The 12914-nt window shown below is 47.7% G+C and overlaps 1 protein-coding gene across 5 annotated transcripts in view; it reads left to right on the top strand.

Moving 5' to 3' along the window:
• The window catches only part of NMNAT3 (nicotinamide nucleotide adenylyltransferase 3), a 116045-nt gene extending 105938 nt beyond the window's left edge, over positions 1-10107 (top strand). For 2 of the 5 annotated variants that reach the window (XM_034995845.1, XM_034995838.1), the window contains exons 4-5: positions 2569-2651; positions 8816-10107. In XM_034995845.1, coding sequence (XP_034851736.1) covers positions 2569-2651; positions 8816-9333 — 601 coding nt within the window. In that variant the 3' untranslated portion in view covers positions 9334-10107. The remainder of the gene's footprint in view (positions 1-2568; positions 2652-8815) is intronic. The other 3 variants (XM_034995856.1, XM_034995871.1, XM_034995864.1) reach the window with 3 other exon arrangements.
• Positions 10108-12914: the final 2807 nt, after the last annotated feature.

Raw genomic sequence — 12914 nt, 5'->3', positions numbered from 1 at the left:
ATGGGAGTAATCCACCCCCCCCTTTGCTCCATTTAATATCTTCCTGATAGAGACAATGTCACTATGATAAATGTCACTATGAAGTAAATTCACAGTAGGGCTCACTGAGGATTCTTTTTCTCCTTATTAGTTGCTTACTTTTACTCTAATTTTTTTTTTTTTTGAATCTAGGCCAGCTTCATGCTTTTAGGACATTTGATAACTTATGTTGCTCACCTTCTCCCCACGCTGTGGGGGGAGGTCATTAGTCACAACGCCATTTGATGTGGTCCGTCATCATCACCATCACATCTGTCTTGTCCCGTCCCCCTTTGCAAGCATGATCTTATGCTGTCCTCCTTTTACAGATGAAGAAACAGGTTCGGAGAGGCTAAGTTCATCAAGGTCACAAAACAAATAAGTGAGTGGTAGAGCCAGGTCTGACTCTGAAGCCATGTTTATAGTCCTTTTCAAACCAGTGATCCACGGGGGGGTGGGCACAGTGGGGCTGACTTTGTTCCTGCCACAGTGACCCTTTGACCAGGCATCCCTGGAGACCTGTGGGGCTGCGGAGGACGAGAGAACTCATTCCCAGGGTCAGCCCTCAGGCCCAGGGCTCCTAGGCACACCGGGGCACCACTCAGGCAGACAACAAGAGGAAGCCATGGCCACTGCCCCACAGAGGCCGAGTGGAGGTCAGTGAGGAAAATAATTATTCATACATCAGAGTTCAGAGAGCCAGCTAATATTCAAAGTAGGGTCAACTTGAAGTAGGAGCTTCAAGGTAAGTAAAATAAAATGACAGTCACCACCTTTACTGATCACCTGTTTGTGCCAGGCTTTTTCAGGTAGGTAACATCTAGTTACCTCAGCAACTCTGGGAAGTAGGTGGGTTTAGTCCCATTTTACAGATGGGGAAATGGAGGCTCTGAAAGGGTCAGTAACATCCGCAGAGTCCTACAGTTAGAAAGTAAGAGGTGAGACTCACACCTACTTCAGTCTGATGCGAGATTCCAGACTAACTCAGGAGCGAATCCTCAGACTTGAAGCTTACCAAAACCAAAGCAGACAATAATGGAAACACAGAGTCCAGCTAGGTCCTAAGAAGACTCGACTGAGTCTCTGAGATCATCAGGAAGGACTTTGGACCAGACTTAAATGTATTTATCCGTCCACTCCTTCCATTGTTCCTGAATTCAGCTGACTTAAGGTAAGCAGTTCCTCAGGACTAAGAATATAAGGATGAATTAAACAAGCTCACAGTTCACAGAAGAACAGCTAATATTGATTGGGCCCTTTCTGTGGATGGGCCAGTGCTAAGCCTCTCCATGAATCCTCAGTGCTCAAGGGGTGGGTGCAGTCATCATCCCCCATTCTACAGATGAGGAAACTGGAGGCAGATTACTTAAGGAGCCCACCAAGATTCCACAGCTACTAGTTGGAAGCAGAATTCCAACCATGCAGTCTAATTCTAAAGCTTAACCTTTACACTGTGCCTTTGCCCGGTGATAATCAGCACTGGGCCACAGCATTTGGCAGGATAGAAGCACTTTCACGGTCTGGCGATGCTCGGCAGGGAGGTCGGCATTAGCTTCCACGATGACCAATAAACAGATGAGGTCAGTGAACCTCTGAAAGTGTCAGTGACTTATCCAAGGTCATACAGCCAAGAAAACCTAAACTCAAACCCACCGAGTCTAGCTGCAAAGCACCTGCTTTTCCTACCAGGCACTGCCTTCTCCCAAACACAGCTCTTGTAAATGTACAATTCAGTAGGTGGAAGGTGGAAGATTGCATTGATACAAGACGTGACTACCTGTGTTGGATCAGGTATGTCTTGATTTGCACACTGATTGCTAAAAGAGCTAGGCGGAGATGGTGTAAGTCTAACCAGATCTGAAATGCTAACACCAAATGAGACTTGCTCCGTCCTGCCCACTGTTCAGTGCACTTTGCATACAAACTCCTTCAGTCCTCGTGACCTCTCTGAGAGGCACGCACGATCACTATTCCTCATGATGCAGGTGCTGAACCATCTGCACAGAGACCTGTTGACTGCCCCCCTCCTCCCACCCCGGGGTCACCCAGCTGGCCTGTGGGGGAGCCAGGATTCAGCCCAGGCAGCCTGGCTCCAAGCCAGACTCTCCAAGCCGTGGAGTCCTGAAATACTAGTGAGCTGTGGGCCACGCACTGTGTAGTAGCTCACTCACCTAAGGTAGGCGTTATCCTGGCTTTACAAAAGAAAGGTTTTATTTTGAACTCAGGTCTGTCTGATTCTCATAGCCCATGTCCTTAATCTCTACTCAACTTTTTTTTAAGTGAGGTATTAAAAGACAAATGTTAAAAAAGTAAAACTATGCTCATTTCCCCCTTCCACCCGGGCTCACAGAAGGCAGTGGGTGGCCAAGAGGACCCTATCGCATCCGCTTTCCATCCCAGCCCCCAGCACATAGTAGGCCCCCCACAAACATTTGTGGAACAAGCTACCTACCTAAAATGGTCAAAAGCAGGTGGAGAGTTGAAAACTGAGACCCCTGGGTGGCTTTGGGGGGGACGGACACACCCTGAGCCCGTGTGTTTGCAATGCAGGCATCATCACAATGAACTGCTCAGATCTCTGCCCCAGACGGAAGGCCAGGACCACGGCAGGGCTCGCTCCGTGGCCCCCACAGGTGGGTGCAGACCCTTTTGTCCCTGGGAGGGGGAAAGGTCAAGGATTCACCGGACCCACTCCCAAGCATGGATAAGGATTCTGAGGCCTGCCTGGGGGTGGTGGCACTTCCCAGGTTGAAAGGTCATATTCAACAATCCGCCACCATCCCTTGTAAATCGGGTTGCTAATTTAGGATTTTCTGCTCCAAAGGGGTTTACCTACCCTTGTGACTTGTGCTTGTGACGGGGATTACAGTCAGGGCTACACAAGGATAAACTGGTGAGTGATGCTGGGTTCTTTTAAAAGCCTGAGCCTTTCTGAGTACAAATATGCCACTCTGACCCTCAAACAGAAACCTCTTTTTAGGGGAATTTCATTCCATATGGAATGTCCTTTCAATTTGTAACCCTGGGTTTCTACCCTGTTGTCAACTCCTGGTATTGGTAGAATCTTATAAGTTGTGGCTTCGAAGTATCTTCCGTCTCTAATGGCAGCCCTGGTACTAGGGGTCAAGTGCACAGGCCCCTCATGCCAATTAGCAGGAGCCCCTGGTGATGCAAGGGCAGGATGTGACATGGTCTGAGAATCACTGGTCCCGCCTGGCTGAAATCCAGCAGGCCCATCTGTGGGGTTTCCTACTGCCGGTCTCCCAACTGTGGGTGATGGGATACCAGTTCCAGATCAGAAGGGCTCAGGAATGTCACAGGTAAACCAACCTAAAATGGTTCCTTTCCTGCAGGACTTTTCAGAGCCTTTACTATGATCATGTACATTGTGACTCTCCAAGAAAGGGAACTAGCTTGTGGCCATTATCACTTTTTAATCATGGGACCCTTTTCAACACATATTGGTGCCCCCTAGAACACAGTCTCCCACCCCCCCACCCACCCCCCCAGAACACAGACGCTCTTCTAAAAGAACTCGAAAATGCCACCAGGCCCTAAAGGTTTCATGCAGCAGTCCCCAAATGCTGGTCAAAGGATCACTCATGGCAGAATCACCTGTAAGGTGTATAATAATTCCCAGGCAACACCCCACACCTTCAAAGTGGGAATGGGGCCTGGGACTCTGGATATTTAACAGGCACGCTGGGATTTGCTTTCTAGCCAGTTGCGGGGACTGCACTAGAGTAGGAATCTAAGAAAGGAGGAGTTACAGCATCTCTTATATAATCAGCTTTACAATGTTCAGTGTATTCCTCTGGTCTGTCTGCCTCTCTTCCCCCGTCTCCCAGTCATGAGCACAGGCAGCGTTCATTCTCAGCCTCTGCCTTCTTTCTGGAGCATCTCTGGCTCAGCAACTACTCCTACAGAGTTAAGAGACACCGATGATCACCTCCCCAGGCCGGGCTCTGGACTCAGGCGGAAAACAAAGATAGCCTGCCCCCACCCCCCTCCCCCGGCCCCCGACCTAAGGCTAGAGGCAGGCTGTGAATGGTGGGGAGTCCAGGCATGGATTAGGAAGACTGCCTGGAGGAGGAGACACTAGTACCAAGACTCATAGGATCAGAGTACCTTATCTGGGATTAGGGGCAATTTCTGGGCAGAGGGGCAGCTGGGCAAGGCACAAAGGCAGGAAACCACATAGGTACTGGGCATTCCTTGCTGCTGGGGAATGCTGGAGCTTCCAGTGACAGGCAGGGAGCCTCTAGTGATGTGGGAGGGATGCCACACAGAGGCTTCCAGCCTCTCATACTTCCCCTCTCTGCACCTGCTTCCAGAATCCCTGCCTCAGCTCTGCCTAGATGTCCCTCCTCCCCCTTCCCTTTGACTCCCCTTTTGAAAACCTATCTGTCCTATTAGGCCCACGTTGGACCCATCTTCCTGTGAAACTAGTAACAGCTACTTTCACGGAGATGGGCTCTTCCCCGCCCTTGGCCAAAGCTCACCCACATTCTTTTCAAATTTATCTTTCTAGGGGCTACTCTGCTTGGCCCTATAATGTTGGGAGTTTGTTCTTTATCCCCTTTCTTGCTATTCAGACCCTGAGTCCTGCTCATCTTGTTCTCTCCTAAAGTAGCTGTTAAAATAGAGTTTATGTTGAATGAAAAGTGGGCTTTTCAATTTACCAAAATACATTAGGGGCTTTAAAAATGCTCATGTCCTTTGCTTGATATATTTCCCTTCTAGGAATCAGACTGTGGAAATAATTAGAAATTGGGACAAAGATTTATGTAGAAAGATGCTTATCACAGCAGTTTGGTTTTTTTTTTAAAGATTTTATTTATTCATTTGACAGAGAGAGACACAGCGAGAGAGGGAACACAAGCAGGGGGAGTGGGAGAGGGAGAAGCAGGCCTCTCGCCGAGCGGAGAGCCCAACGCGGGGCTCGATCCCAGGACCCCGGGATCATGACCTGAGCCGAAGGCAGACGCCTAACGACTGAGCCACCCAGGCACCCCTATCACAGCAGTTTTTAAGCAGAAAATAAAAGCAACCTCCATGTTTAAGTATAAGGGAATGTTTAAGTAAATTATTCTGTATACATAGTATGAATAATTGAGACAAAAGGTTTTTGGAGAAAGCCTTATGAGGTAAGTAGAAGAAAATCAGGATATGATCCTGTGTATATAATGTAAAGTATATTTAAAAAATGTAAATATACTTGCACATCTGTTTGCATGTCTAAATCAATAGAAAACAAAATACATGAAAATATTTTTTGTAGAAAGCAGAATTGTTTTCTACCTTAAATATGTATTTTCCATACATTTTATAATTGACACAGATTTCACGTTTGTAATCAGAGAAAAAAATAACACTAGAGCAATTAAGAGGAAGGTGGAGTTCTTCCTCAGCATAAATCTGGCTTCTGACCAGGTGGCTTGTATGTTACAGTGACGTATTTGTAAAGGACCTTTTTGTGTGCTGTGTATTTCATTGCGCGCTCGTCTCCTCTGGGACTGCAGATAACGGGCTGAGCTCAGCATGTTCTGGCAGTCAGAGCCCGGCTTTGCCCATCACTCCTGTGATTTTCGGTCCTCCTTGGACTGACCCCGTCATGCAGACAGCCCAGTTCTGGGCTGCTTGGGTGTGACACTTTGGGATGGATGATGCCTCGGTCGGTCCTCTAACAGCCCGACAGTGTGTGTCTTTTGTGCAGGTGGTCCCTGCCCTTAGCTGATGAGGCTGAGCATGGCTCGGCAGCCTTCCGAGGATTCCCTTTCCACACAACCAGAGCAAGCACAGCCCCCCCCCCCGATTCCATCTTGCACTGATCTGTTCCACGGTAGCCTTGTCTGGTTAAATTGGGGGCCTCCCTTTAATACCTGGCTTCAGCTCTGGTGTCCTGTTCACCCAAAAGTCTCACACTCCTGAGTGTGTCTTCATGGCCACAAATTCACATTGCATTCAGTCTGTCACTCAATTTCCAGAACTTCCACAGGAGGTCATCCCCATTTTATAGCAGAGGAAGCCAGCCCGGCTGCTAGAACCCTGCCAGGCTTCCAGCAGCTCTGAAACTGGAACCCAGGGCTGACTGACCACAGGGCTGGGTGTTCTTGATATAAAGAGTTAGGGTAACTGGACATCCAAAGAAAAAGGTCCCGGTGGCACTTCCCTCACTTTCCATGTAAATCTCTGCTTTTAAAGCCTGTGGCTATTCCAAGAAAGCACACTGTCCCCCAAAATGCCCACGGATATCTGATGTAGGTCACTACATCGTGGTTAAGACAAATCAAATCGGCAGCCTTTATTCAACACCTCAGACTTACGTACTTGGACAGTCAGTACCCAGTGTGAAGAGTTTGTAGCAGTGATGTGAATGGATTTGAAAGAGCTATGTAATGGTCTCTGAGGACTGCCCAGAGTGGGAGTCTAAGGCACGTGTTGCCAGAAGTCATTACCCCCACAGACATGCCTTTGATTTGGGGGATGGGAAGGTGTGAGCACTTGGCCCCTGTAGGCAAGAGCTCACGGTGAATTATATTCCTGTCACTGTTAATAAATCAAACAGTGTCTAATATTGAAGCCATCGTGTGGAAACTGCCTGCACAAAAATCAACTGAGAGAGGAGGAGGGTATCTTCTGTTCTTTGACCATGGGCGTGGGAGGAGGGTGTGCTCCAGGCCTCAGGAGACCCTACAATTAAATGCCCATTGTTTAACCTCCCCCATAGGAAGAGCACATAAAAATCATCCATTAGTTTAAAAGGTCAAAAGCTGGTTTCTTGCTAAATTACAATGGTTGAATAAATAAGATACTGGGGTAGAACCTTACAGATGCAAAACAGTCCAAATCCACGTACGTTGTGAGCAGTGGGACCAGCCCAAAGTAGTGAAAAGTGTAAGTTATTGAATAATTTTTAAACGCAGTTTTATTGACTTTAAAAATACTCCCTAAGTGTTGAATAGATGTGTCAATGAATGGGTTAGTGGATGGGTGGATGGATGGATGGATGGATGGTAGTTAACACCTATCACACTTACTCTGTTCCGAGCACTGATCTAAGTACTTTATACTTATAAGCTCAATTATTTTTTTTTTAAGATTTTATTTATTTATTTGAGAGAGAGAATGAGATAGAGGGAGCATGAGAGGGGATAGGGTCAGAAGGCAAAGCAGACTCCCTGCCGAGCAGGGAGCCCGATGCGGGACTCCATCCAGGGACTCCAGGATCATGACCTGAGCCGAAGGCATACGCTTAACCAACTGAGCCACCCAGGCGCCCTAAGCTCATTCAATTATAAAATAATCCTAGGAGATAAGTATGGTTAATATGCTCATTTTAAAGTTGAGGTCACACAGCTGTTGAATGGCAGAGCCAGGATTTGAATCTAAGGTGTCTGGCTTTAAAGTCCTAGTTCTCAACCATGGACAATTCATGAATGAATACATGCATCAGTGTTTGGATATCATTTCATTATACCAATATTATGCTGCTGGAGTGTTTGAAAAGTCTGTTTCTGTCATTTTATCTGCTGCTTCAAAAATCAGTAACCAAGTCCAGCGCCCACTGTCTCATGGGTGGGGAAACTGAGGCCCAGAGAAGGATGGATCAGCCCACAGCAGCCCATGCCAGACTGAGGCTGAATTCAGACCTCCCCATGACCCCTCCAGTTTCTCACTTTCCATTCCACAGCCGGTCTGGTGCTCCTTTATGAACTCATCTCTCTGATCCACGTCCAGATTCCTTCCAAGTTTCCACAGAAGAGGAGCCTCCACTGCCCATTTACATCAGCTCTTTCCCCAGCAGCTGGTATCCCTGAAACCCCTCCCAGCTGAGGTTTCAAGGTGACTGAGAGCGGCCAGCGCTGTAGGAACACAGCCTTTGCCATTTACTGGAACTAGACTCGGCATCCAGAAGGACCGGAGATCCTAGTGGCTGCTTCTAGCATGGACTTGCTTTTTCTCCTTTCCAGATTAGCCCATTCCGAAGGGACAGGACCTTGAAGAGTGCCAGGAAAATCCAGGAAGGGCTTCTGGGCTCTGGTGCATATACAATTCCCCGCCAGCAGGAGGCGGCAGAGCCCAGCAGTTACAAATACCCCACCCGGTGGCTGGCTGGCCGGCTTGAATCCTGCCTCCTCCTCCTAGACAGTGACCTTAGGCAGATTTCCCGCTCCGCACACCGCTCCGCAGACCCCGCACAACAGTAACGCCTACCTCATGAAATTGTTCTGAGGATCAAATGAGATTAAACCCATAAAGCGCTTAGCGATGTTGCTCACACTGAGCTCCCAGTAAACGTTAGGCATCCTTTTATCATCACAACCATCGTCCTGTTAGAACAAATGCCAAAGGATTATCCACATTGATCAGTTGTTCTAGAGCTTTGTTATATTGAAAACGGATGAAAAGGTCACTAGCTGTTGATTATCCAAAGAACCTTTATGCTGAGATTTTACTTATAGAAGAACCAGGTGTTAGGGCTGAAATAGATTGTGAGAAAGGCGGTGACTTGCCTGAGGCCGACAGCTTGCTGGTACTAGGGATTTTACAACTTCACCTTCTATCAGAAGACGGGGTTCACAGCCGCCTTTGGACCACTCCGCCAGGGGGTCCAGCCACCGCAGACACACTTTGGTATAATACTGGAGAAAAACAAACAAAAAAACCCCAAGCTGGTGTGTGTTTCTTGGCACTTTGCCAATATTAAACAAAAGATTTCTTGATTAAATTGTTACTTACCACTGTATGTCCCTGAAGTAGCTTCAGATTCACTTACGTGCTTTTTCTTTTGCAGTCATGAACACAGACATTGAGTTCCCAGTACATTCCCAGAAAAGCATCTTGTGCAATTTTCAAACGGAATATGATGTTATCTTTACTGGCCATGACCCTTCTGTAACCTTGTCGGGCTCCACCCTTGTTTTTCCAGCTGTGCCCGAGCTGAAGCTCCTCTGCGGGGCAGATGTCCTGAAGACCTTCCAGACCCCCAACCTCTGGAAAGATGCGCACATCCAGGAGATAGTGGAGAAGTTTGGCGTGGTGTGTGTGAGCCGGACAGGTCACAACCCAAAGGAATACATCTCGGGCTCGCCCATCCTGCAGAGGTATCGGCACAACATTCACCTGGCCAGGGAGCCCGTGCAGAATGAGCTCAGCTCCACGTACATCAGGTGGGCCCTGAGCCAGGGGCACAGCGTGAAGTACCTGCTCCCAGATGCTGTCATCAGCTACATCAAGGACCACAACCTCTACACCAGGGACAGCTCCTGGAAAGACAGCAGCTCCCAGAGGAATGAAGGGAAGACAGACTAGGGAGAGCCAGCCACTCCTGACACAGAGCTCCTCCTGACCAAAGGGCAGTTAAGGTCTTAGGCTTTTTTTTTTTTTTAGGCAATGAGTTTATTTCAGAGGAGTCTTCTGTCCCAGGAAGAGAGAGCTTCTTTTGGGAGAAGGAGCAAGTGCCTGCATCTCAAAGCAGTTAAGAGGGCGTGGCAGGTCACTAGAACTGGACGACAGCTTTCAGAACCTGTCGCTGCAGAGCCCTCCTTATTCGGTCACCGGTGACTCGGGCATGCGCACTGAAGGCAGTTCTGCACCAGGCAGGGCCCCTGAGGGTCAGATCAGAACTGCCCACGCGCGTTTTCTAACTAGGACCAGGTGCAGCATGCTGGTCTTGATTAGAGAGACTTGACAGGACGCTAATTACCAAACAGTGGGCTTTGTCAACGCCTTGTTCCAACAAAATAATACTAAGTGAGGAGTCAGAAATTTGGAAACCGCTCTTTGCCGATTTACATCGAATCTTCCCTCAAGAACCACCGTCTGCCTGCCTAAGCTGTAGATACCATTTAAACTAAAATCTTTCTAAGGAGTGACCCTCAAACAATATTTTTGATATGGCAGATATCTTTAACACCACTTCTTTTATAAACGCCAGGGCTCCTGATTTCCAGGTTTCTAAAAAGGAACTGAGGTAAAACAGATGCCTTGGCTGTTTTAGAGGATCTTTTTGAATGTTTTATGACCGCCTGCCTGTTTGAATATTGGCAAAGGGATAAATAATAAATTGACATCAAAAAATACTAATGAAAGGTCTCTTTTTTCTCCTTTTGTTATATTTTTAATGCCTGATGTATAGTTGTTGCTCTTCTTTTTAGCTACCCCGTGAAACTGGCTACTGTTCCAATCCAACTGACAGGAATTTAAGTTTCTATTTCCAGGTACTAGCAGTGGAGGAAGCAGCTGCTTTTCAACACCCTGCAAAGAGTGCTCTAATCTGAAGCTCTGGGCAGAGGGCTCTGTTCAGGTGGGCCCTAAAGGATGAGAAGAGGAGCTTCACATGTGTTCAGGATCTGTCATTCCACTCCTCAAGAAGAGGTTTTAATTGGCCTAATTCTGTTTGAGTTTACTCTTTACACCTGCTCACCAAATGACCGAATGCATTCAGAATGTACTTCTCCATACTTTTACCCTGGTACGTCCTTGCTGCAGATGTAGTCATGCAGAAAAACAAAGGGCCAGCCAGAAGAATCTACTATCTCCCCAAACATATCCCAGCGTTCCTGTGGGTGCCCTGATAGCCAGGAGTAAAGTAGGCAATCAGGATTTCCTGGGGCTAGAGTACTGGGGGTCCCTAGGCCCCCACTCCTGCAACCTCTAATGCTGCTAGCCATTCCCCACCCTGACTGCGCTCTGCACCCCAAGGGGTCTCTAAGAACCTTGATAATGCAGGGGAATAGGAATCAAACAGCCTTGTCCACAGCAAGCTGTGTGATTTGGACCAGCTCCCTTCCCTACTGCAAGTCTCGGTTTCTCAAACTCTGAAATGCGGCGGTTTGACTAGATAGTCTCTCAATTCGCTTCTAGCTCTGATCACCTGAGACTCTGAATGCCTTCCTTCAGCCTGCCCACCCTTCTTTGGGTCCAATTCACTTCCGGCCACACTGGAAATTCTCCAAGGGCAGAGGGTCTCTGTTTTGTTTGCTGATGTATCCAAAGTGCCAAGAAATTTGCTGTCCCAAACACGGTCGCGGGATGCAGTGTTTTCGTCCCCCGGGAGCTGGACAGAAATGCAGACTCTCAGGCTCCACCCCAGACCTACTGACTCAGAATCTGCAATTTAATAAAATTCCCAAGCCATTCAATGTACGGGCCTAGAACAGTACCTGTTACAATAAATATTAGCTTTACTTTCAATAGGCTGACTATATGATTGAAATATATGATTACATCACGTTTACTCTGGTGAATATCTTCCACCTTACCCTCTGAGCAACATTTTCCCACTGTTCTATATGGGGTATAGAAAGAACACAGCTGTAGTGTCCAGAAAAAGGGGGTAGTGAGGGATCCTATGGGTTTGAAGCAGGGTTTCTCAACTTGAGTGATACTGACATTCTGGGCCAGATCATCCCTTCCTGTGAGGGGTTTCCCTGTGCAATTAGGATGCTGAACAGCATCCCCAGCCTCTCTCCATTAGGTGCTAGGAGTACCCACCACCACCTCTAAATATAACAACAAAAATGCCCCCTGGACCTTGCCAAATGCCCCCTGGGGCACAAAATAGTCACCCTGGTTGAGACCCACTGGTTTAAGGATATGGCTGGGGGTGGGGGTATGTACGTGAGGAGGGGTTCCTGCATTTCTCAACAGGGCAACTGAGCAGACAGCAGCTTTAGAATACTACCCTCTTACAAAGGACTAGTTTGAGAGGTGTTCCCACCACTCAGGAAGTCGTGTTTATTCTGGGGGACACAGCGCTACTGATGGTGGGAATTAGAAGCCACGCCCTTGACTCAGAGGCACCCCCAACTCCAGTCTCCAGAGTGGCCTTCTCTCCCGTGTGTTTACAGGCTGAGGCTTCAGCATGTCCTGTGCCCTCCATACTGACATCCACAGCCTGGTAAGTGGAGACTCTAGGAGTGGAAGCTAGAAGTCTTGTGATTATAATTTTTGTGATTCAAAATTCAGGGTTCATCTATTTGAATCATTTTTTGTGCACTTCTCATGTATCAATCACAAGACGACACTAGGAATATAATGATGAATAAAATAGACTGTCTCTCCTCTCGTGAAGCTTACAGTCTGGTGGGAAGGCGGAGGGGAATCAAATATTCCCATGACCAAACAACTGATTACAGACCAGGATGAGAGTTCTGAAGGCCAACACACAGCGTGCCCTGTAGCCAGAGGCCCAGGTTCACCATCAAGTTAATGAAACTGAAGCCCTAGACCTTCTCTTGCCTGGGCCCTTTCCAATACCCCGGGGTGGGGGAGGGCGCCTAATCATGTGGGTATCTAATTTCACATTCATGATTTTTATTCCTTTTCTGAAAAGTCGACTTCAAAATTGTACAAAGCATAGACTCCATAAAATATCAGGGATTCTCCCTGATGACAGAATATAGAGAGCAGGGAAGAGAGGATGGATTTGAGACCTGAAAGATGAATTCACAAGACGTGGGGATGGATGGAGGCAGCTGGGCTTTTGGGCAGAATAAACAACATATGCAAAGGCCCTGAGGCAGAAGAGGGCAAAAGGAGCAGCATGATGAGCTGGATTCATCATCAACTCCTTAAGGAAGGGGTTCACTATTGCAGTGTGCCCCTCACAGTAGGCATCCTGGCACACCAGCATCTCCCTGTCCCCCCGCCCCATAGGTTCAGGACACCAGACCCAACTAGGCTTGCAGGAGATGCCCTCATCTTTCTGATTCGTGGCTGTATCATGTGGCTCCCACCAGTGCTGAGCCTTTACATTGTCTCCTTCTAAAATAACACAACACAACCTACTTTATAATAAAGTAAGCACATACACGCACACACACACACCTCTCTCTCAATTTCTGGACTCTTACTTTGTCTCATTGATTCATGTAGCCTTCTTTTTTTAG

This window comes from Mirounga leonina, unplaced genomic scaffold (genome assembly GCF_011800145.1).
Source record: "Mirounga leonina isolate KUSES-001 unplaced genomic scaffold, KU_Mleo_1.0 Mir_115, whole genome shotgun sequence".
NCBI classification, from domain to species: Eukaryota; Metazoa; Chordata; class Mammalia; order Carnivora; family Phocidae; genus Mirounga; species Mirounga leonina.
The sequence above is the reverse complement of the archived record's forward strand: the minus strand, read 5'-3'. Positions and strand labels throughout refer to the sequence as shown.